Genomic DNA, 26247 nt, shown 5'->3' on the forward strand with positions numbered 1-26247 from the left:
GGAGAATAAAACTGTAAGGCCTCTAAAATAGCACCCATGGGGAAGAGAGCTATTCAAAGGGGAATTTTTTAATGCCTTGGGATGCAATTCTGAACTTCAGACTAAAAGAAGACCTAGTACTTATTACAAAGCTCTATCTGTGCTGAACGGTCAGTTTCTATGGAATTCAATTAATCATCATACAAACTATTTTATGTCACTGCAGCCATAGATGCAAAAATAAAACCATTGTTTTTGTCCTACATGATACAACTGATAAAAACAATTCATTTAAAGAAGTACCTATAAAGGATAGGCACATACTCCCTATAACATTGAATTTGAAAACATTATGTAATTGGTGCAAAAGTAGCTGCATCTGAGAGTTATACTTGTGACATGGTTTCTTTTATCCACCAAAATATAAATATGCAAATTCCCATGACTGCAAGTTGGCTTTTTCTGTGTTATAGATGGGACCTTATCATCCTGTACATTACAAAATATCCAAGTGTTAATTATTTTTGCCCATGATCAGTTTTGCTCTTATGGCTCCTAAGCAAAGATTAATGAGACTTCATGGATGTATACAATTCGTTATATTCACTTGGCACCATACCCCTTTAATTCACAAGTATTCTGAGTATTTTGGTCACAGTACTAAGCATTGCAACTTAATAAAAAAAATTAAACCTTCTACTCTTTATAAATGCACTTGAAATGCTAAAAAGATGGTAGGTCCACTTAAGAGGAATTCCTTAAGAGGAATGATCCAATATTTTCTGCAGTACCAGCTTAGTTGTCATGAATTCTTTTTGTTTCTGCTTATCTTGGAAGGTTTTTATTTATCCTTTCATTCTGAAGAATGATTTTGCTGGATTAAGCAATCTTAGTTGACAATTATTTTAATCTTACAATTTCTTGTTATAATAATTCTTTTTTTAAATAAATGAATGTTTAGTGTAACAGAATTTTTTTTCCAACTCACACATTAGTTGAGAAGGGAAACCACAACAAGTGGGAGAAACTTGAGCACAATTTTGAAACAAGAAAATTTTGTGTTAAGCAAACTTCATGGAAAAGTAAGAGGAACATAACTCAGAAGACCTAGGTTTGAATTCTGATTCTACCCTTTGCTACAATAGTGCTTCTGTCTAGTGACTATCTAATATGCCAGGCAGTATACATGTATTATTCCTAATTTTCAGATGACTTGCCAACTCTATTATATTTCCTCCATTTGCAGGTGAATAATTTGAAGAAAGAAAACAATTAATAATGTTAATGACATCCCTGATCAAAAGTGTTGCTAAAAAAATAATTTTTTTTAAAAAAACACAACTTTTTATAATGACACCAATAGTAATAATACTGAGATTAAAACTTAAAGATTGTGTCAGGCATTATGTGTTATGCAGTCTGTATTTATTACTTAACTTAATCTTCACCAATAACTTTTATAATCTGATCTTTCAGAAAAGAAAATGGAGTCTTTTAATAGAAGACACAGAGAAAAACCCACATAAATACAGTTATCTCATACTAGACAAAGGTGCCAAAAACATGCATTGGAGAAAACATAGCCTCTTTAATAAATGGTTTTGGGAAAACTACGTAACAAAATGAAATTAAACCCTATCTCTCACCCCACACAAAACTAAACTATGGAACTGAACAGACACCTCACAAAAGAAGAAATACAATCGATCAACAAATATATGAAAATATAGAGAAATGCAAATCAAAACTACACTGAGATTTCATCTCACTCCAGTCAGAAGAGCAATTATCAAGAATACAAGTAACAATAAATGTTGATAAGGATGTGGAGGGGGGAAATGTACATTCATACATTGCTGGTAGGGTTGTAAGTTAGTGCAACCACTCGGGAAAGCAGTATGGAGATTCCTCAGAAAACTTGGAATGGACTCATCATTTGACATAATTATCCCTCTCCTTGGTTTATACCCAAAGGACTTAAAAGCAGCATGCTTCAGTGACACAGCCACATCAATATTTATGCAGCCCAATTCACAATAGCCAAACTATGGAACAAATCTAGATGCCCTTCAACATTTGAATGGATAAGGAAAATATGGTATATATACACAATAGAATATTACTCAGCCTTAAATAAGAATGAAATTATGGCAGTTGCAGGTAAATAGATGAAGCTAGAGAATATTATGCTAAGCAAAATAAGCCAATCCTAAAGAACCAAAAGCCAAATGTTTTCTCTGATATGTGGATGCTAATTCACAATAAGCGGGGCTAGGAAAGAATAGAGGTACTTTGGATTAGACAGAGAAACGTGAAGGGAAGAGAGGGGTATGGGAGCAGGAAGGATGGTAGAATAAGTCAGACATTATTACCCTATGTGCATATATGACTACATGAGCAGTGTGATTCTACGTCATATACAACCCAAATAATGAGAAGCTATACTCCATTTGTGTATGATGTGTCAATATGCGTTCAACTGTAATGTATAACTATAACTAACTACAACAATTTTTTTAAAAAAGAAGAAAACTGAGTCTTTTGAGCTTAAGTGACTTATTCAGATTTGGTCACCTTATAGCCTCTTTTCTGGGACTAGAAAAGAGAATGGCTCTTGCCTACTTTAAGTGGATCTTTTCCAGTCATTTTCTATCCAGAAGGTAATGATTTCAGATAAAGTTGGTCATGAGGTCCCTTGGTTAATATGCCAAAGCTGCAACTAGCTTTGACCATCAGGGACAGCATGAAATGCCATTTTAACAACTCTGCAGACAATGGAAACATGGAGCAAAAGAGTTACTCTTAACTTCTAGTTTCTTCATAACAACTTCTGATGAATCCATAGCAAGTTATAAAAAATGAAAATAAAGCATGTGGGATATGGGCCTACTTGCCAGCTAAATTCATTGACTATACATAGGCACATGTACTTTATCATCTCTTGCCCCTTCAAGTTTCATTGGTAGACAGAAAGTATTTGTATTAATGCAGGTTAAAAAAAAAAAACCTATGGAATCTTCTAGTACAGATTATTTTGTCTAGTCTAAAATAACTTACTTTGTTAGGGGTAATAATCTGGAAAGGTTTCAGGGGAAAGGTAATGGCACTAGCAAAGTCTCTAAAAACCATGTTCTAGAGATTAGTCAGGGACCCTAGATTATTTTTCTCTAAGGCCTGGAAAAACACCCATATGCCAAAGGCACATGTAGAAGACCAAGGCACTATACCTGACAGCCCCAGCTGAGTACCCAGCTAACAGCTAGTGCAATGGCCAGCTATACTACTGAGCCATTCTGGGTGTTTAAGCTTAGACAAGCCCTCACTCAGATAACTGCATCTACTGCTAATATCATGTGAAGCTGAGGAACTACCAGATGAACTCCATCAAACCACAGAATTGTGAGAAACCGAAATGGTCCCTATTTTAACTCATTAAGTGCTGGGATTGGTCATTCAGTGGTAGGAATTAACAGGAATAGGCATATAGTTAGAAATAATTAGGAGGCAGGTTTGAGCTGATAAGAGAAAAGAACTTTTTAACCAATAAGATTATTTGTTGTTACACCTGGTATAATCCATAGGAAGTGAATAATCCATTCTGAAATTGTTCAGAACAATTAGGGTATCCATTTGAGACTAGATGAGATTTGGACTTTCTAACCTCATGTCTTGGATTGTATGAATTATTTTTTGACACTCATCTGCTGTCTGCAGGATTTTAATAAATAAAATTTTTATATCAGCTTATAAATTTGCTTTTTGCTTTTCTCATAATCATAAAAAATGTTTAATTGATTGATACCCTGGTGTGTTATATGTTTTTGTCTGAAAAATGTATTATTGAATCAAATGACAATTTGGTTCATTTCAGTTAAGTAAATATTATTTGTTTGTTTTTTATTTTGAGATGTCACTATGTTGCCCAGGCTGGTCTTAAAGTCCTGGGCTCAAATGATCCTCCTACCTTAGCCTCCCAAGAGCTAGGACTATAGGCACATGTCACTGGCCCTGGTCAGAAAATATTAATTTAATTAATTATACAAGATTCATTGACAAGCAAGGAATACAGAGAAGAAAATATAGTCTGTCCTTACAGAACTTTCTATTAAAATAGGTAAATGGTGAGTAAATAAACCACTAACTCCAATACCCTGTAGAATCTTAGCACACCATGTAATATCTAAACAATGCATTATAAAAGGATATATAAAGAGGAATCCCATTTGACCATGGCAATTAGAGAAGTCTAATGATAGCTACCATCAATCAAAATGAATTTGAAATACAGGATTAATTGGAAAAAAGGAGAAGGAGAACATTCCAGGCAGAGAGGAGAACTTGAGCAAAGGTCTAGAGCAGGGATGTACAAGAGGAACAGAAGTTGTCTAGTTTAGGTAGATCACTTGGTAGATGCTGGACAAGAGACAAGAATGAAAGGAGATGCTCTGAGCAGAGTTTAAGGGTTGAAAACCAGGCTGATATGCATACGTGATTCTGAAGGCATCAAGGGCATGCTGGGTATTTTAAAGCATAGAGGTTGCATCACCCCAGCTAAGCTTTAGAAGGATAAATAGACTTGTAGAAGAGAATGGAGGGGAGGTAATTAGAACCAAGTCTGGAGCCCAGGAGCCCAGTTAGGGTCATTTCAACAACATTTCCACTCGGATGTGCCATAGGTCTCTCAAACCTATTTTGGGCAAGAGAGAGATCTCTTCATTTTTCCCACCAAATATGTTATTCCCTTAACCTTCCCCATCTTAGTAAATGGCATCACCATTCCATCCTAGATGGAAACTGAATGTCACCTTCATTTGAATTCTCCATTTTCCCTACCCTCACATCTGACCCATTAGGAAGTATGGACACTACCTCAAAAGGACATTCTTTATCAAAACATTTCTCTCCATTTTCCTTGTTAACACCTTAGCTTAGAGAGTCCTAAACCTTCACTCAGCTGATAAACCCATCTGAATGATGTTCTTTTTTTCACATTCTCCAAATGGCAGCCAAAGAGTTCTGCTCAAAGTATAAGTCAAATCCTACCACTCTCTTGCTTAAAATACTCCAGTGGTGGTCCATTGCAGTTAGAACAAAATCCAAACTTTTTATCTTGGCTTAAAAAAGCCCTGTATATCACGTCCTCTGCTTAACCTTCAGACTCTCTCCTTTCTCTTCATATCCACAATGCTGCAGCTTCTTTCCAGTCATTAGCATTTACCAAGCTCAGTACCACATCAGGGACCATTTAGTTTCTGGGTAACAGTAGCTTAACTCTGCTGGTAGAGTATCAGTTAAGTCTCATTCTTTTACTGTGAACTTTTACAGAGCAGGGTCCATATCTTACTCATTCAATCTATACACAGCTTTTCAACAGTCACATGTAAAGATTTTTGGTTTCTGGTTATAGCAGCTATTGTAGAAATCTTGTGGGAAGCCCCTCAGAAGAAGACTCTTCTAGTACATTTCCTCCCAGGCTGCTTCTCCAGAACTACATTTGGTTGATACTCACTGGAATATCAAAGATAGAAGTGGGAAGAAAAGGAAGAACAAGCCAGCCCTGAAGCTCCAGACTCCTCCATTTCCCAGTTCCAACACTATTTCCTTTTCCATTTGTTTCTCTATAGAAATTGTGGTTCAATCAATTGTACATTTTTTCACTTTATTTTATAAAAGAATATATTCCCTTGAATGTATGAACTCACCTATTCCTTCCATTCCTTTTCTTACTGCATTTCCAAAACACACCTCCAACTAAACCATGGTACTGGTGCATTCAATTCCTGGTGAGGACTGTCTTCTTGGCTTGCAGATAGCTGTCTTCTCTGTCCTTACCTGATTTTTCCTCAGTGTATCTAGGTTGAGAGGGAAAAACAAGATAAACTCTCTGGAGTGTCATTGAGAGCACTAATTCCAACATGAAGGTCCTACCCTTATTACTTTATCTAAACCTGATTTCCTCCCAAAGGTTACCTCCAAATACTAATGCATTGTAAATCAGGACTTCAATATATGAATGGGGGAACAAAATTAAGTTCATAATATCTCCTTATTAAAATATATCCTACCTGGAATATTCAGACTTCTATTTTTCCTGACCTAGCCCATTGGTATCAGCAAAGGCAAACAAAACAAATCAGCAATTCAGTGGTAGGAGCAGGTGTGTATCCTTCAAAATCACAAGGAAAAGTCACATAAACTCCACATCTACCAGTGTCCTCCCACCAGACACCACCCAAAGAAGCAATTACCATTTCCAAAGGATTCAAGAATGAAGCTCCATCAAGTCAGGAAATGCAAATGCCATAATTTTATTCTCTTTTATTGCTGAGTAATATTCCATTGTGTATATATGCCACATTTTTAAAAATCCATTCATCTACTGAAGGACATCTAGGTTGGCTCCACAGTTTAGCTATTGTGATTGTGCTGATATAAACACTGATGTGGCTGTGTCCCTATAGGATGCTGCTTTTAAGTCCTTTGGGTATAGACAGAGGAGAGGGATAGTTGGGTCAAATGATGGTTCCATTCCCAGATTTCCAAGGAATCTCCATACTGCTTTCCATATTGGCTGCACCGATTTGCAGTCCTACCAGCAATGTGTATGAGTGTGCCTTTTCCCCCACATCCTCACCAACACTTATTGTTGTTTGTCTTCATAATAGCTGCAGGTAAATGGATGCAGTTGGAGAAGATAATGCTAAGTGAAGTTAGCCAATTCAAAAAAAAAAACAAATGGTGAATGTTTTCTCTGATATAACGTGACTGACTTAAAGTGGGGTAGGGAGAGGGAGCATGAGAGAAATAGATGAACTTTAGATAGGGCAGAGAAGTGGGAGGGCAAGGGAGGGGGCAGGGAGTTAGCAATGATGGTGGAATGTGATGGACATCATCATCCTAAGTACATGTATGAAGATGTGAATTGGTGTTAACATACTTTATATGCAAACAGAGATATGAAAAAATGTGTTCTATATCTGTAATAAGAATTGTGGTGCATTCCACTGTCATTATTTAAAAAATAAAAACAATTTTTTTAAAAAAGGTTTCAGGAAATGGCTATACTATATGGTCTCAGCCATTTCCCACTAAAAAGAACCAAGCAGAGCCAGGGCATCTTGTCATCGGAGACTGAGAAAGTTGTCAGAGACCTCTGGAGGCATAGGAAATGACAAAAGAGCTAAACTGCAGAGGCTCTTTGGGCCCAAACTAAAATAAACAAGGCAAAACAATGTAACCTTTGTGCTAAAGTTTGGGTAAGCGTCCTCCAGAGGTCCACATTAAAAGCCTGGTCCTCAGCCCATAGGACTATTGGGAGATGATGGAACCTTTGTGAGGTGGAGCCGCCTGGAAGGAAGTTAGGTCATTGGGGGTGTGCCCTTGATACTGGGATCCTGGCCCCTTCCTCTCTTTGCTTCTGGGCCACCATGAGGTAAGCAACCTCCTTCAACCCAAGCTCCCACCATGATGTACTTCTTGCATACCACAGCCCTCAAAAAGTTGGTCAACTAAAAAGGATCTGAAACTGTGAGCCAAAGTAAACCTTTCCTCTTTCTAAGCTGATTATCTCAAGTAATCATTATAGCAACAAAAAGCTACAAACACAGCCTGCAACAGATTACAATACATCAAATATGCTAAAAATCTGAGAGTTCATAATACAGAAGAAAATTAGTCCTCTTTGGAGGTTGTTAGAAAAACAAGCCACTATTCTGAAAACTAGTAAACAAAGGAAAAGAGTTGAGAATTTGTTGCATCTTTCCTGTATAAACACTACTATTCAAAGTAAGAAAATAGTAAAACAAAGGTTCAAAAAGAGGGCTGGGGTTGTGGCTCAGTGGTACAGCATTTGCCTACCATGTGTGATGCACTGGGTTCAATTCTCAGCACCACATATAAATAAATAAATAAAAGAAAAGAATGGTGTTCATCTATAACTAAAAATAAATAAATAAATTTTAAAAGTTCAGGAAGAATTGTATTTCCCTGTGGCTACAGTTTCCTGGAGGCAGTCCCTTATCTGTAGCCATAACTCTCACCTGTTTCTTGAAATATTTCTAAGCACCTTCAAGTCAAAGGATGCTGTGTTAGTTTGCTAAGGTTGTGTGATAAAGTACCACAAACTGAGTGGCTGAAACAGCAGAATTATCTTATCTCACAGTTGTGGAGAAAACTGCAAATCTGAGATCAAAGTGTTAGTTGGATGTGATCCTTCTGAGGGTTTTGAGTTGGATGTGATCCTTCTGAGGGTTGTGAGAGAGAATCTGTTCCATTCTCCCTCCTGTCTGGGTGTGCTGGCAGTCTTTGGAGTTCCTTGGCTTGAAGGAGCATCACCCCATCTCTGCCTTTGTGTCCACATGGCCTTGACCCTGTATATGAGTGTGTGTGTGTTCACATTTCCCCTTTTTATAAGGAAAATTCCTATGGGATTAGGGTCTACTCTAATGATCTCATTTAAATTTTATTACCTCTATAAAAAAAAACTATGTATTTCCAAATAAGCTCACATTCAAAGGTATTGGGGAAGATTCCAAGATATGTCCTTTGGGGGGACATGATTCAGCCCATGACATGCCAGCAGCATCTACTATTGCTAGTCCTCTGGTGCGTCACCATTTCTTGTAGACCACCTTAAGTTTTCTCACAACTGACAAATGGTTCCTTTGTTAAAGCCCCTTAGCGTATGCCAGGTGTGCTCTGGGACTATGACTGACACATTCACTTTTGAGAACTATTTAATAAATTGACAGAATGAAGCAAGAGTGGCACAGGTGACAGGTGAAGTGAGGGAGGGCTGTGTCAGGTCTATTTCTAATTTTCTGCCTTGTAATTGGTAGGCATGGTGCCTTCCATTGTGATCAGGCATGCAGAGAAGGCTGGGTTGGGGAATTCAAGGGAGATAATAAGTATGTGTTCAGTCACATAAAGAATGTATAAACCATACACACAGAAAACTGGAAAGCCTGCATTATAATGTTTATATGCCCTGGAAATACAAAGTTGGCAGTGGAGATTTTGGGCTCTGCCACTTGCTAGTTGAGGCACTTGCGACAAAAAAAAACCCTAACCTTCTTATTCTTTATTATGTCCATTTTTATCTGTAAAATGAACAGGACAATATCCACCATATAGTTTGCTGTGAGGATCAGTGAGTTGAACCACACAAAACACTTAACAAAGTGTGGAGCATGTATAAAGGAAAGAGATGTTAGTATTAGCCAGGATGACTTTTATATACTTACTTTACATCTAGACAAAGTCTCACCAGCAATAAAGGTTTCAAAACAATCCACCCAGATCTCTATAGATACAAGTTACAACTTTTAACTTTCACTTATTTTCTTATTTTCCACTACAAATTTCAAATTATTTTAAATGCAGTGCCAGGTAGCAAAAAGGTTGTTGGCAGGTTTGTACTTCTAAAACTTTGTCTTTTCCATTTAGTTTTGAACTCAATGAGCCTACTTAGTTTTTAACCCTGATGCTGAGTATCAGTTGGAGATGTGAATATATTTCAAAGCAATGTAGATATTTTAGGATGTCAGGGGACTTTGGAAAATAATGTAGTCTGACCTCTAATTTTCAGATGATGAAATTAAGACCAGAGAGGTTAAATGATTCATCTGAAGCCACAAAACTAGAGGCAGAGTTGGAACTACATTCCAGGCCTCATGACTCATAAGCCAGCCCGTTCATCTCCATCATGGCAGCCTACAGCAAAACAGTCCTGAAAAATGTTTGCTGCCCAGAATTTTCAATTTATGTAATGAACTCAACCCCTCTCTGTAGATACAAGTTAGAATTAGAAATGAGAGCCCAAAGCAAGAGTTCAAAAAATGATGGTGTTATAAATCTTCCAAAATGATTCCTCTGAAAAATAGACGAATGATGATTTAGCTAGAATTTTTAACTTTCAAAATTTCTATTCTTAGCGAGGAGTCCAGCTATGTTCACACATGGGAATTGACTTTTCTTAGACCCTTGACCTGAGTTGTCACTTTCTAAGTTTTCTTTTGAAGACTTTGTGACTTTTTCCCCATCTACAACAATCAATTAACTTAATGCTGTGTTCAAAATTATATATCTTAAAAAGATTGTAATTTAAGGAAATCTAATTCAATGAACCAATGAAATATTAAAGAGGTGATATGTGCCTTTTTATAATGAACATGGTTTTTAAAGATGGAGTGGAAAAGGCCTAAGCTTCCCAAATGAGTCATTTATGTTGTGATACTTGCATATAATTCTGTGGAACTAAGTAAGTCATTTTCCCAGTGGGGATAGAAGGAACCCCAGAGATACACTTTATTTTTCCCTGTCACCTCATTTGGTGTAAGAAGGAAGGGATTTAGGAAAAACAAAAGCTTCCAGGCAAATTTGGAGAAAAAATTAGAACATCATTTCCTAATGCAGGATATAACTTTTGTTTGAATAAAAGTATGTTGAATAGATATATTCAAGAGAGAAACTAATCTAACTGAACTGGATTTTGTTAAAAGGATTCTATTATCTATTACTTGGTATCCATAGCAACTGAGACATCTCCATACTTCTTTCCACCAAGAGGGAGGAAAATAAACAGCCAAAGAGCTTGCTGCTTCCTAATATCCTTATTATGGGTAATAAATTACTATTTGAATGAGACATCTTAACAAACCCTACTATTGCTTTACTTTTAAAACAGACCAACAAAAGGAAGGAATAATAAAATCTAACCAAAACACAGGAACGAAAACCCAGCTCACTAGAGACTGAGGCTATACATGGTTGCAATAGCACTTCCAAAGAAGAAGGGATTTGCTCTCTGAACTTCACCCCAGACTGGCTGATGTCCAAGGCAGAACATGTTCCTAAGCGGCTGACAAACTACAGGCACATGGTCCTCTGTGCAGAATTTGCTGGTCTGAAAGGGAGACCAGATAAGGCACCAACCTCAAACAGCCCAAAGATACTCTAAATAGAATATCCAAGAAGTTGCAACTGTATGCTTTTGGCATGTATACCTGAATGCTGTTTCTGGATTATAACTTTTTGTTCATTTGTCAAACACATGCTGTGTACCTATATATGCCAGCCACTGGATAAGGTTCTGAAGATGCTGGATGTGAATCAGACAGTCCCAGCTGATAAAGATGAATCTTGCATAGAATCTCGGCATCTAATTCCTATTGATAGCAGTGAAGGATCATTAACATCCACTTATGATGGGCAAGTAATTATTTAATACTCTTAGGATTCAGTACAGTTTATTGCAAACAACTAACAAATAATAAATGTCAACTGACTATAAGAATCCTAGGGAATTATCGGGATGAAGTTAACATATAATATCAAAATTATCTATATCAGAGAGATCTTCAAAACAGAAAGGCTTCAGTTATAAGTAAAATGATACAATTAGAAATTGGTATAAATAATTATACAACTAATTAAAGTGTTCAGAAAGAAGTAGTAAAGCTGGCACATTAATCCATATATATGGTCTGGATCCAGAGAATTTTGTGCTTCTCCAATACACTATACCTCTTCTTAAAAAACATGGATGGAACTAGAGACCATCAAGTTAAGTGAAATAAATCAAACTTGGAAGGTCAAGGATGCTATGTTTTCTCTCATATGTGGAAGCTAGCGAGGAAAAAGAAAAAGAAAGGTGGGGGTGGATCTCCTAAAAATCAAAAGGAGATCAGTAGAAGAAAGGATTTATGTTGGGGGTGGGAGAAGGAAGAAGGAAGTGCTGAGGATTGATACTAGCCAAATTATATGGTTATATCGTGTGCATGCACAAATATGTAACAATGAATCGTGTCATTATGTACTACTATAATGTACCAATGCATATATGAAACAAAGCTAGGCTGAACAGGGAGGGGGACAGATGTTAAAATCTTTTCATAGCTGCAGTGATTTTTTTTTTTAATAAATAAGAGGAAACTAGTTCCAAAGCACAAACCAAAAAACTTTGGAAACCAAACATACAGTTTGAACTATGATAATTCATTCATTCATTTACTTGTGTATTCAATCAATATTCACTTTCTCCCTGAAATAGGAGCTCTTCTAAGCACCAGAGTTGGCACAGATAGAAATATAGTAAGTCAATGTGCTTATGGTCTATTTTCTCCATAGGACCTTCAAACACACCCTAATATTTACTTATTTTTAAAGTTTATTATCTGTTTCCCCTTAGCAGAATATAAATTCTATGTAGACGTAAAATTTTGTGTTTTGCTTTCAGAAATACTCCCAAGCTCCTAGAACAGTGTTTGGAATGCTACATTTGTGAGATGAAAGAATTACGGAGTTTACTTTTTAGAGGGGAACAGTATAAATTTGTTAAATAAAATAATATTTAGAAACATAGGCAGGGTAAATCATAAATTTTCTATGCCTCCTTTCTCTAAATATAGCAGCTGACTCTTCATTACCATTGGACTTAGAAGAGACAGCATGAGTTTCAGCATGAATTTCAAGTTGGATGGGCAAATATTTTGGAACCCTGGAAAAACTGAGGGCCATTCAGTAGAGGAAAGTTTCATAGTCTCTCTGAATTTCTACTATTTTAAACTATTAGAAAAATCTTCAAGCATGTTTATCATTTTCAGTGTGATTCCAGCACTTCAACCAACACACTGATTAATGAATGACCAACATCCTTCCCCTACTGCCACTTGAAAACCCAACCCCCCAACATATTCCTAAGTGTGAGTACTACATTATTGTATATGTTTTATTCCTATATTTCCCTTCCCTCTTTTGACAGCTCTCCATTTATTTTTAAAATTGTGCTATAGAGATATAATTCACATACCCTATAAATCACTCATGTAAAACCTACACCTTGGTTTTCTAGTATATCCACAGATATGCATAAACCCCACCCCATCCCCAATAACTTTTAGGACATTTTTATCACATCATGAAGAAACCCCATACCCATTAGTTATCACCCTCATGTCCACTAACTCCTTTTCATCTTAAGCAAACACTTATCCACTATTTATGTTAAAAACTTCTTTATTTGAACTGTCACATAAATGGAATCATGTTATTTAACATATTGTGAGTGCCTTCTTTGTCCGAGTTGTAGCATGTATGCAACCTCATTTTTTTTTTTTTGCAGAATAGTAATCTGCTGTATGGTCAAACCACATTTTGTTTATTCACTCATCTGTTGATAGACACTTGGGTTGCCTCCACCCCTGGACTTTTGCAAATAATGCTGTTATGAACGTTAATCTGTAAGTTTTTATTTGAACATATTTTTTATTTTCTCTTGGGTATGAAACTGGAGTGAAATTGCTGGGGCATATAGTAATTCTATGTTTAATAACTTCAGGAACTGCCAGACATTTTCCAAAGCAACTACCCCATATTATATCCCCACTAGTACTGAATAAGAGTTCCAGTTTCTCCACATCTTCAGCAGCACTTATTCTGTACCTTTTTATCTTGGCCACCCTGGGAGGCATGTCATCTTGTGATTCTGATTTGCATTTCCCTAATGACTAATGATGTTAATCATCTTTTCATGTGCTTATTGGTTATTTGTATATCTTGTGCTATTTTGAGTCCCCTACAATTCCGTATGAATTTTAGTACTGGCTTAATTATTTTGAATCATGTTTTGTAGTTTTTCTAGGTGTAAATTCTGCCCTCTTGTTTGTTTCCAAACATTTTATTCTTTTGGACATGACTGTGAATATAATTGTTTTTAATTTCAGTTTTTGATTGTTCATTGCATATATACAAAAATATACAGTTGATTTGTATCCTGAAAACTTGCTGATTTTTTTTTAAATTTGTTCTTTTTAGCTATATATGACAGTACAACGTATTTTGACATATCATACACATATAGAGTGTAACTTCCCATTCTTGTAGTTGTACATGGTGTGAACTTGCAATGTTCAGTCATGTATTCATATATAAATATAGGAAATTAATGTCAGATTCATTCTACTGTCTTTCCCATTCCCATCTCCCCTTCCTTCCCCCTGTTCCCAGTCCCCCCCTCCAATCTGATGAACTTCCACTCCTCCCTCCCCCACCTATTGTGAGTGGCATCTGCATATCGGAGGGAACTTTCAGCCTTTGGTTTCTTGGGATTGGCTTGTTTCACTTAGCATTATAATCTCCAGTTCCATCCATTTACTGGCAAATGCCATAATTTCATTCTTCTTTATGGCTGAGTAATATTTTATTATATATATATATGTACCACATTTTCTTTATCCATTCATCTATTGAAGGGCACCTAGGTTGGTTCCATACCTTAGCTATTGTGAATTGAGCTGCCACGAATATTGATGTGGCCACATCACTAGAGTATGCTGATTTTAAGTCCTTCAGGTACATGCAAAGGAGCTGGATAAGTGGGTCCAACGGTGGTTCCATTCCAAGTTTTCTGAGAAATTTGCATACTGCTTTTCAGAGTGGTTGCACCAATTTGCAGTCCCACCAGCAATGTAAGAGTGTACCTTTCCCCCCACATCCTTGCCAACATTTATTGTTACTTGTATTCTTGATAATTGCCATACTGACTGAGTGAGATGAAATCTCAATGTAATTTTGATTTGCATTTCTCTAATTGCTAATGATGTTGAACATTTTTTATATATTTGTTGACCATTCCTATTTCTTCTTCTGTGAAGTGTCTGTTTAGTTCCTTTGTCCATTTATTGATTGGGTTATTTTTTTTATTTTTTGGTGTTAAGGTTTTTGAGTTCTTTGTATATCCTGGAGATTAATGCTCTATCTGAGGTACAGGTGGCAGAGATTTTTCTCCCATTCTGTAGGCTCTCTGTTCATGTTCTGATTCTTTCCTTTGCTGTGAAGAATCTTTTTAAATTGATACTATCCCATTTATTGATTCTTGACTTTAATTCTTTGCACTTTAGGAGTCTTGTTGAGGAATTAGGTTTCTAAGCCAATACGATGGAGATTTGGGCCTACTTTTTCTTCTAGTAGGCATGGGGTTTCTCGTTTAATATCTAGGTCCTAGATCCACATAGAGTTGAGTTTTGTGCAGGGTAAGAGATAGAGGTTCAATTTAATTCTGCTACATATGGATTTCCAGTTTTCCCAGCACCATTTGTTGAAGAGGCTATCTTTTCTCCAATGTATGTTTATGATGCTTTTGTCTAGGATGAGATTAACTGTGTTTAGGTAGGTTTGTCTCTGTGTCTTCTATTCTGTACCATTGGTCTACATGTCTGCTTTGGTGCCTATGTCATGCTGGGTTTTGTTTTTTTTTCTATAGCTCTGTAGAATAATTTAAGGTCCAGTATTGTGATGCCTCCTGCTTCAATTTTCTTGCTGTGGATTGCTTTGGCTATTCTGGGTCTCTTATTTTTCCAAATGAATTTCACATCTGTTCTTTATATTTCTATGAAGAACATCATCAGAACCTTAATAGGAATTGCTTTAAATCTGTATTGCACTTTTGGTAGTATGGCCAATTTGACAATTAATTCTGCCTATTCAATAACATGAGAGATCTTTCTATTTTCTAGGGTCGTCTTAAATTTCTTTCTTTAGTGTTCTGTAGTTGTCATTGTACGATCTTTCACCTCTTTTGTTAGATTTATTCCCAAATATTTTATTTTCTTTGAGGGTATTGTGATTGGGATGGTTTTCTTAATTTCTCTTTTAGTTGATTTTTTAAATGATATATAGGAGCACAATTGATTGATGGATGTTAATTTTAGATCCTGCTACTTTGCTGAATTCATTTATGAGTTTTAGAAGTTTTTGGTAGAGTTTTTTGGTTCTTCTAAATATAGAATCATGTTGTCAGCAAATAGGGACAGTTTGAGTTATTTTCCTATTTGTATCATTTTAATTTCTTTTCTTTTTTGTCTGATTACTCTGGCTATAGTTTCAAGGACTATGTTGAATAGAAGTAGTGAAAGAGGGCATCCCTGTCTTGTTCTCTTGTTCCAGTTTTTAAAGGGAATGCTTTTCAATTTTTCTCCAATTAGAATAATGCTGGCCTTGGGTTTAGCATATATAACTTTTACAATGTTGAGATATGTTCCTACTATACCTCATTTTTCTAGTGTTTTGAACATGAACGGATGCTGTATTTTATCAAATGTTTTTTCTGGATCTATTGAGATAATCATGTGATTCTTGTCTCAAAATAGGTCTTGAGTATTTTGTTTTCAAAATAGGTTCTGGGTATTGTCTGTATTTCAGTAGTATCCATTGTGATATATCCTTTTCATCATGAATTTTAGTAATTTGAGTTTTCTCTCTCTTTCTCTTCATTAGCTTGCTAAGGAGTTATTCGTTTTATTGATTTTTTCAAAGAACAAACTTTTTGCTTTGCCAATTTTTAAAATGTTTCTTCTGTTTCAATTTTATTGTTTTCAGCTCTGATTTTATTTTTTTTTTCCCATTTTGGTATTGATTTGTTCTTCTTTCTAGGGCTTTAAGAGGTAATTTAGGTTGTTATTTATTTGTTGACTTTCTATTTTTTAAAAAAAAATATTTTTCAGTTGTAGATGAACACATAGTACCTTTATTTATTTTTATGTGGTGCTGAGGATCGAACCCAGTGCCTCACACATGGGAGGCAAGTGCCTTACCACTGAGCCACAATCAGCCCCTGACTTTCTATTCTTTTTATGAATGAGCTCAGTGCAATGAACTTTTCTCTTAGCACTGCCTTCCTAGTGACCCAGAGATTTTGATATGTTGCATTGCTATTCTCATTTACCTCTAGTATATTTTATTCCATCCTATATTTCTTCTGCTATCTATTCATCATTCAGTAGGATATTATTTAGTCTCTAGGTGTTAGAGTAGTTTCTAGTTTTCAGTTTATAATAGACTTCAATTTCATTGAATTATGATCAGATACAATAGGAAGTATTATCTCTATATTTTTGTATTTGTTAAGAGTTCATTTACAGCCCATCATATGTGTATTTTAGAGAATGATCTGTGTGCTGCTGAGAAGAAAGTGTATTCAGTCATTAATGGATGTAATATTCTATATATGTCTATTAAGTCTAAAGTATTAATTGTATTTTTTAGCTCAATCTTTTTTTTAATTTAGTTTTTGTTTGGAGGATCTATCCGGTAGTGAGAGGTATGTGTAAAGGTCACCCAGTATTATTGTGTTGTGGTCTATTTGCTTCTTGAAACTGAGAGGGTTTGTTTGATATATGCAGATGCTCCATTGTTTGGGGAATAAATTTTTATAATAGTTATGTCTTATTGATGTATAATTCCCTTAAGCAATATGAAATGTCCTTCTTTGTCCCTTCTGCTTAACTTTGGCTTGAAGTCTACTTTATCTGATATAAGGATGGAAACACCTGCTTGTTTATGAGATCCATGTGAATGATATGTTTATTTCCCATCCTTTTACCTTTGGTCTGTGGATGTCTTTGCTATGAGGTGTGTCTCTTGGATACAGCATATTGTTGGGTCTTGTTTTTTAATCCAATCTGCTAGTCTACATCTTTTGATTGATGAGTGTAGGCCATTTATATTCAATGTTATTATTTGGATATTATTTGTATTCAGTGTCATTTTGATATATTTCTGGTTTTTAATTTGAACTTGTTTCTCCATTGGTTCACTATTCTTTCAGTGTCGTTCCTCCCTTTGCTGGTTTTCACTTTTATTTTTCATTTCTTCTTTATGAAATATTTTAAAATATGTTTTGTAGTACAGGGTTTCTAGTTGTGAATTCTTTTATTTATTATGGAAGGTTTTTATTTCATCAATTCTGAAGCTTTATTTTGCTGGGTAGAGTATTCTTGACTGGTATCCATTTTCTTTCAGAGCTTGATATATATTATTCCAAGACTGCCTAGCTTTACGTGTCTGAGATGAGACATCAGCTGAGATCTGGATTGGTTTCCCTCTAAATGCAACCTGTCATTTTTCTCTGGCAGTGTTTAAAATTCTATCCTTATTCTGTATATTAGGCATTTTCACAATAATGTGCCTTAGTGTGGGTTTTTGTAATTCTATATATTTGGGGCCCTGTAAGCCTCCTACATTTGATTTTCCATTTCATTCTTTAGGTTTGTAGAATTTTCTGATATTATTTCATTGAGAAAATTGTGCATTCTTTTCATTTATATCTCCAGGCCTTCATCTATCCCAATAAATCTTAAATTTGGTCTTCTCAGGTTATTCTATATTTCATGGAAGTTCTGCTCATGACTCTTAACATCTTTTCCCTACAGTCAGCTTTGTAATCAAGATTATATATTTTGTCTTCATTGCCTGAAACTCTGTCTTCCATTTTATCTAGTCTGTTAGTGATACTTCCAGTGGAAGTTTTAATTTGGCTTATTGATTTTTTCATTTCAAGGATTTCTGGGTTTTTTTCAGAATCTCTCTTTTGAAGTGATCTTTCACTTCCTATATTTCTCTCTGATTATACTCCTTATACAATCCTTTAATTCACAGATCAGTTTAAATATGTACATACTAATTTCTTCTCTGATATTTCCTCTACTGTGGTGTCAATGGATTCTGTTATTGAAGTACCTTGGTTTGTTTGGGGTGATTTGTTCCCTTGCTTTTTCATGTTGTTTGTGTTTCTACCCATCTAACAGTATGGATCTGAGGTAGTAAAGTTTATACCCTGTGGATGTATTGTGTCCCTGAAAGTTTCCAGCACCTTACTGTTTGGGGAGACAAATAATAAGAACCAATGCAAACAATATATAGCACTAAACCAAATAGTTTCTACTATGATGTCTACAATGTTAATTATCACAATAAACAGAAATTATAAAATCAGTCATTGCCTACAATAAAACAGCAAGTTTGCAAAAGAGTTTACAATTTCAAATAATGGACAAAGAGCAGAAGTGATATGAGATGTGATGATTATGAATGGAGAAGAGAAGATAGAAGTAAAAAATTAAAGAAAAAGTGAAAGAGAAATCAATGAAAATTAGCTGTTAGCAGAATAAAAGAGATAAAGTGAATCAACAGGTAAGAGAAATATGTATATATATAAAGTAAAAATTTTTTTAAAAAATTGAAAATAAAAATAAATGAAACAAAAATATACTAATTAAACATCCTAGTCCTCAAAAAACTGATCCATAAAAAATAACTGGCTTAAAAAATGATGGAAGTGAGAAATGAAACAAATATGAGTAACATATAATTGTCCATGAACTATTAAGATCACAATTATACATACAGAGAAAAGAAGAAAACAGAAAAGAAGGAAAAAGAATTAAATCTTCATGAAAATTAAAGAATTCTTTCTGTTGGAGTTCAAACATTCTCAGCTTCTCTTCTCAGTAGTGGCAGGTGGGTGTCAGATCAGGCGAGGCGGGCAGCGACCAAAGGAGGCAGATTTAAAAGGGGCCTTCGAACAAGGCTTTATTGAGATATCACTTCTGGACAGAACTTGATCAGACCGACAGAGTGGACAGGAAAAGGGTCTGAGGAGAAACCGTGTGGAAGCTCAACCGGACTGGACTTTTATGGGGCTGACAGCAGGAAGGGAAGGGCTTGGGACAGGAAAAGGTGTTTTTAGGGTCCCTTGTCCCTTTGGAGTTGGTCAGGGGAGTTGACTGAATTCCAGGATTGGCCAGGGGGTCCTGCTGATTGACAGGCATTAGTCAGGAGATCCTACTGATTGACAAGTGTTTCCACCAGCACCTGATTGATGTTCCTTTCCCGTTTGGCTGCTTTGTTCTAAGTCGCCACCAAGTTGCCACCACCGACCTAACAGTGGGGTCTTCTGGAATGTGATGCTCCACCCTCTGGACTGCAATCCAGAGTGAGAAAGGCAATCCCGTAGGTGGAATTCCTGGAGTCAGGGTTTAGTTTTAGGTGGCCTCCAGTCTCTTTGCTGAATGCCAATTGGTTTGGAGATTTTAAGTCAGCACATCTCCAGGGACCAGTCATTGCCAGTCCATGCTGAAAACTGGGTTCACTCCCCTGGGTTCCATTTGTGTGGTGGGGGAGCCAATTCTTAGTCCCCTACAACACTTGCAGACCTGACATTTTCTGGTTTGGGGTTCCATCTCCAAACTCAATCTCTCCTACCACCATCCTTCTGAATTCCAGGCCAGAGGAGTCTCTCCCAGCGGGTTCTGCATGCAGCTGAATTGGAAGGAGAGGGATAGGGCCAGGTGGGTTTCCATGACAAGTTGGCCCCTGCATAAACCTCTTCCTAGGTTTGATTTTCTCCAGGACATTTAAGTATGCTCTATGTCATGCATTGTATATTTACTAGGCCTATATTTCAAGCCAAACTTGGTTTTACCAGGAATTGGCTCCCTTGGCCAATTGGCTCCCCAGGCTCTGGTTACAAAATGGTTCCTTCCTTTGCCCCCTACATGCTGCCTGTAGAGATGATGCCCGCCCCTCCCCCACATTGTGCAGATCACATTTCAGACTAGTGGGGCCACGTCCTTGATCTTTACCCAGATATGCCTCAGGCCTCCTAAAAATATGGTTTCCTGTAATTCCCTTTACTTTGCTCGTGGGGGGACTGCTCTTGCTGGTGCTTCGGGACCAGCCATAGCATCAGCTGTGCCACTGGGGATTTATTCCTTATTTTATTATATCTAAGTTTCTGAGTCCCTGATCTGATTTGAGTGTCCAGTTTTAAAATCCCCTCCATTTTATTTATTTATTTATTTACTTACTTACTTGCTTGCTTACTTATTCACTCACCTTGCTGAGAAGCTGCCTATCTGCTTTCTTGGTTTCTTGCCACAGGAGGAGCCAGGAAGACCTCCTCTATTTTATAATCTTGAAATCTCTCACTGAATTTGTAAAATTAGTTCTCATAACTCTTAGTGGATTCATTAGAATTTTTATATACAAAGAGCATGCTTTCTCTACGTAGAGAGTTTTACTTCTTCAAATTTGAATGGGACTACGGTTGTAGCTCAACACTGGAGCACTTGCCTAGCATGCATGAGGCACTCAGTTCAATCCTCAGCGCCCATAAAAATAAACAAAACCACAAATGACTAAACATCTAAAACTCAACCTGTTGTATGGGCTTTCAAGGAGCTGCAAACCAATTAGTCTTTTTTTTTTTTTTAATCTTTCAGAAGCAGCTTGGAAAGTGGATTTTAATTCAAACTCAGCTTGATTTCTGGGCTGTGCAGAATAAGAGACATCAATGATATAAAATGGGAATCAGTTGATTAACTTTCAATTAAAAATCACATCTACAATTAGAAATTTTTTTTTTTTAAATTGAAGCCTTATTTTTTTCTTGCCTAATTTCCCTACCTAGAACCTTCAATAAAATGTGGAATAGAAGTGGAGAAAGAGGATTTCTTGTCCCATTCTGTGTTTGGGGAGAAAGTATCTACTATCTCACCATTAAGTGTGATAGCTATGAGGCCCCTCCAAATTCTGTACTGGTGTGATGGCAAAACCAGACCTGACTGTGAAATGAAATTATAGGAAACGGTAAGTTCCCCTCCCTTCTCTCAGCATTTTTCTGGGAAACCTAATTAACCATGGGTCCCTACCTTTTGGATTGTAAATAACTGTCCTAGGAGTATGACTACTCCCTCTTGAAATGTAACAGATGCCTGTGAAGAGAGCTTTGTGTTGTTGTTATTGTTGTTGTTGCTTCTGTAAGCATGCCTTCAGCTGTGTAGATTAGGAATCAAAAGGGGAAAAATAACCTAATGATAGCATGGATCTAAGATAATGCCCACTAACCTATAAATGTTGTAAGACACCATGGATCAGGGCTCAGAATTTGGAGTTTCATTTTCCTCTGGGCCCTCTGGTGTAAGATAAAGTTCGAAGTTCTCCTAAGTGTTGCTTGCTGCTTCTTGACCAGTCTGTTTCCCACAACACTGTGGCTTGAATTCAGGGGCATTCCACCACTGAGCTACACCCCAATTTCTATTTTTTCAGTTTTTAGACAGGGTTTCATAAAATTGTCCAGTCTAGCCCCTAACTTGAAATTGTCTTGCCTCAGCCTCCCGAGTAGCTGGGATTACAGGTGTGCACCACCACATCCAGTTAGACGCTTTTCATCAGGTTGAGGAAATTCTATTCCATTCCTCATTTGTCAAGTATTTCTGCCTCATTGAGCTGGGAAAGGGGAAGGAGAGAGTGGTCTGGGTTCAGATACTATAGACTGTCACATTTCTTACCATTTTTTTTTTGTAGATTTTCTTGAATAGATGTTTTATTTTTCATTTGCTATTCCTCCCTAGGACCACTTCCAGAGGGTGGGTTTGTTATTTATGTTTAATGATTCTCACTAGTTTCTCTGTGCAGCAGGTCAGCAGAGATCCTAGTGCAGTAATGCAGAAGTCCTGCTAACTTACAGCAGGGGTGATATGACATTGATGTCATTCACTCTTTAATGCTAAATGGGGTTGCAGCAACAGTAGCATGATGTAAGATCCGCAATTAATAATGACAAGCTGCTTATGGGTCTGCTCTGGAGATCACAGGCACTGAGAGAAAACAGCTCATAAGAGGTTTGGGTTTATCAGTGATTGGATAGACACTCTACAGTACCACAAATGATTAAATATCTAAAACTCAACCTGTTGTATGGGCTTTGAAGGAGCTGCAAACCAATTAGTCTTTTTTATCTTTCAGAAGCAGCCAGGAAAGTGGATTTTAATTCAAACTCAGCTTGATTTCTAGGCTGTGCAGAATAAGAGACATCGATGATAAAATGGGAAACAGTTGATTAAGTCTCATTTGAGTTTTAAAAGTTAAATGCTTAGAAAAGCTCCAGTCATTTGCAATAATCGCATTTACATCTACCTTGATGAAAATGAGGTAGTGCTGAACCTCAGAATGATTCTCAGTTCTGGAAGGGATTTCATATTGTATAAAGTCTTCAGAGAGGCACTCAGCAAAGTACCTGCTATTACAGGGTGAATATTAAGAACATAAAGTTCTTTTGTTACAAATGCACCTTCCTTTGATACTGAAACCCAAGAATCACTAATGAGTTTGAAATAGAAAAGCCTGTGATTTCTAAAGATGTTTCCAGAGGAAGAGAGATGTAATGTGCTCAAATACATCTTTTTTAACTTTCAACATTAGGGGATCCCCCCCCCCCCGTGCCCTTGCTTGATGAACTTAAAAATCATTTTGTTAATACTTTTATATCTTCTAAGCAGAAGATGCATGAACAGAAAGTGATTGACATTTAGTTCATTAGATTGGAACTAATATTTATGACCCTGGTGATGGGTTCTGGAAAAGGGCACTCTCCCTAGCGAACCCTTACATCTATGTCCAGAGCTAGTATGGTATAGTAGTTACCAAGTTAGCTCTTATTTTGAAATTAACTTTTGAAAGCTTTCTTGGAATCCATGAACACCATAATCATTATCCTTACACATACAAATCAAGTATTAATAATGTTCATGAGTATATATACATACTTACTATGTTCCGGGATCTGTTCTGTTCTCCAGACTCATGTATATTTATTCATTAATCATTGCAACAACCTTATGAGGAATATAAGGCACAGAGAGATTAAGAAACTCTTCATGGTGGCACAGCTGGCAAATGGCAGAACCAAAGATTGAGGCTCTGGCAATCATTACAATGTGCCACCTCTGTGTGCACAATGCTTCTTATTGTTTCTTTGGGCAGCAAAATGAGTGATTAGTAGAATGGTCCAAGCAATAAAGTTAGAATGGCTTTATGACTCCATTCTCTCTGCTTATTAGTTAACTCTTGTGAGGGTCTATATACACATATAGGTATGGAAGAATTATGTTACCACAGTGGACAGATAAAAGTAGTAGTACATGATTACAAAAGATTTGCATGAGCATCTTAGCATCGTAAAAAGGGCTTAAGGTTGCTTCATGCAGTGGCACATGCCTGTAATCCCAGTGACTCAGGAGGTTGAAGAAGGAGGATCACAAGTTCAACGCCAGCCTCAACATGACCCTGTCCCAAAATAAAAAGGAAAAAGGGCTGTGGAAGTAGCTCAGTGGTAAAGTATCCCTAGATTCAATCCCTAGTACAAAAAAAAGAAAAAAGAATTAGTGTTGAGACAGCTGCACTCATAAGTAGTACTAGATTACTGAACTGTTTTCCAGGGAACACATGAATTTTTGGAGATTCTGACATTTTCACCCCAAATCAACTTTCACCTGAGAAGTCTAAATCATTTTACACATTAACAAACAAAAAAATATTTGAAACCTCAAAATGCATTTGGTTCCATCATTTCTATTCAAAGTCACCAGTTTGCAGTTCAGAAAAAGTCAAGCCCCAAAGCCAGCTGTATAGGGGCCAACATTTAATCAAGAAGATTAATGGGCTATGCAAAGAAATTATCAGTCATCTGTCAAAAATTAGTGCTTATTAATGTGAAAAACATCATTCAACTGGCCTTTTTGAGCTGCAGACCTGGCAACTGTGTCTAACCTAAAATCACCATTCATACAATTAATTAATATTGCTCTTTGAGGAGCAAAGATTATCTCACACATTTTTATATATCCGAGTGTCTGACATGCAGTAGGCAATCAAGAAATATCCCTTTAGATTGATGCATTAATTGCTGTAAAGTGTTAGAGAAGCACATAGTAAATAATTTGTGACTTATCCACACTGAAATTCTCATAATCACATGACTTAGGGAAATCACTTTCTTACTGCACCTGTGCTTTCTACCTGGCAAAGAGGAGTTGAAATGGAGGATCTCTACAGGTGCTTTCCAGTTCTGAAAGCCTAAATTTAGTCCACAGACTATGTCCCAATAAGATTGAATAGTCAAGTTCGTGTACTTACTTACTTTGGGGACTGAGTTAAATGTTAGCTCTGTTTGAGGTAGAAGGTGGTGGGTAGTTAGTGGCTGATCTATAAATGAGATGGACAAGCTTTTCCCCATTATAAGCCACAAGTTTGCCAAAAAAGCAATACCCATATACAAATGAAGAATCAAAATCCCTGAGCGGTGAATTCCTATTCTGTATACTCTTTTTAGACTCCAGTTAAGAAAAGAGGAAAAATATCATATCCTCCAGTAGAGGGAGCCAGATTTAAACATTGACCAGACAAACAATAAAATTTAACATATCTTGGCAATGTTTGCCAGAAGTAGGAAAAGAAAATATATATTTTGATACTGCATCCTCATATGGTATTATATAATAATCAAAAGCTGTTTATGAGACCAATACTGATTCTCCAAATCAATATTTTTCCAAGTAATAAATGATTGTACTTTAAAAAAAAAAAAAAAAAAAAACCTTTTCTATCAATTTCAATTTCTGAGTTTGTAACTCAGAAATGGCCCAGCCTAAAAATCTTAAATTCTTTCCCAGGATTTTTATGGACAAACATATATTTAGTCTCTGGGTATCTGAGTTCAAATTCAAATAAGATGAGGTGAATCTGTGGTGATATTTGTAAACGAGATTGTTGTAGAGTTATAAGATAAGTCATACTGAAGTAGGCACTACTAACCCATCAGCACTGGTCCTTATGAAAGTAGGGGGAGGGGTTGGGTACAGATACACACACTGGAAGGACACATGGAGACAATGGAGGCAGCAGTAAGGATGGGGCCAGCAAACCACTGGAAGCTGAGAAAAATGCATAGACCAGACTCTCACCCACAGCTCTTGGAGGAACCAGCCACTTGCTTCTCAGAATCCAGCATTGAGAGATAATAAATTTCAGTTGTTTATTCTACTAAGTACGTCGTAATATTTGTTACATCAGCTGTAGCAAACTAATACAGGAAGTTATTTCATTCTCTTGTGATGTTTAGAATGAAAATGTTCTTTCTAAACTTCAGCTTCAGTTTCTTTTCATTTTAACGTTTAAAACAAAAAGTAATCTTTTAATATTACATTGACATATAAATACATTGTAAAAGTTAGAAGGTACTGGTAAAGAATAATAAAATCATCACATTTCCACAAACCAGACCTTACCTCTGTTAAGAGTTTATTGCGTATCTGTTCAGATAATTTTTATTGCTGCACTATAATTATAGTGGGGTTCATTATGCCCTATTTGTACACATGCATAACATAATTTGGTCAATCTCATGCCACAGTACCTTCCCTTTAAGGTATTTTTTTGGTACTAGAGACTGAATTCGGGGGGCACTCAACCACTGAGCCATATCCCCAGCCCTATTTTTTATTTTATTTAGAGACAGGGTCTCACTGAGTTACTTAGCTCTTCGCTTTTGCTGAGGCTGGCTTTGAACTCACGATTCTCCTGTTTCAGCCTCCCGAGCTTCTGGGATTACAGGCGTGCACCACTGTGCCCAGCTCCTTTTCAGGTATTTTTATA

The 26247-nt window shown here is 36.5% G+C and overlaps 1 protein-coding gene across 1 annotated transcript in view; it reads right to left on the reverse strand.

Annotated features, from left to right (window-relative positions):
- Nucleotides 1-5389: 5389 nt before the first annotated feature.
- The window catches only part of Cfap95 (cilia and flagella associated protein 95), a 101105-nt gene continuing 80247 nt past the window's right edge, over nt 5390-26247 (reverse strand). The window contains exon 6 of the mRNA XM_058584026.1: nt 5390-5831. Within this exon, the coding sequence (XP_058440009.1) occupies nt 5823-5831 (9 nt within the window). The 3' untranslated portion in view covers nt 5390-5822. The remainder of the gene's footprint in view (nt 5832-26247) is intronic.

The sequence above is a fragment of the Marmota monax genome, unplaced genomic scaffold (assembly GCF_021218885.2).
Source record: "Marmota monax isolate L192 unplaced genomic scaffold, Marmota_monax_Labrador192_F-V1.1 WCK01_AAM20220418_F8-fsc00059, whole genome shotgun sequence".
Taxonomy (NCBI): Eukaryota; Metazoa; Chordata; class Mammalia; order Rodentia; family Sciuridae; genus Marmota; species Marmota monax.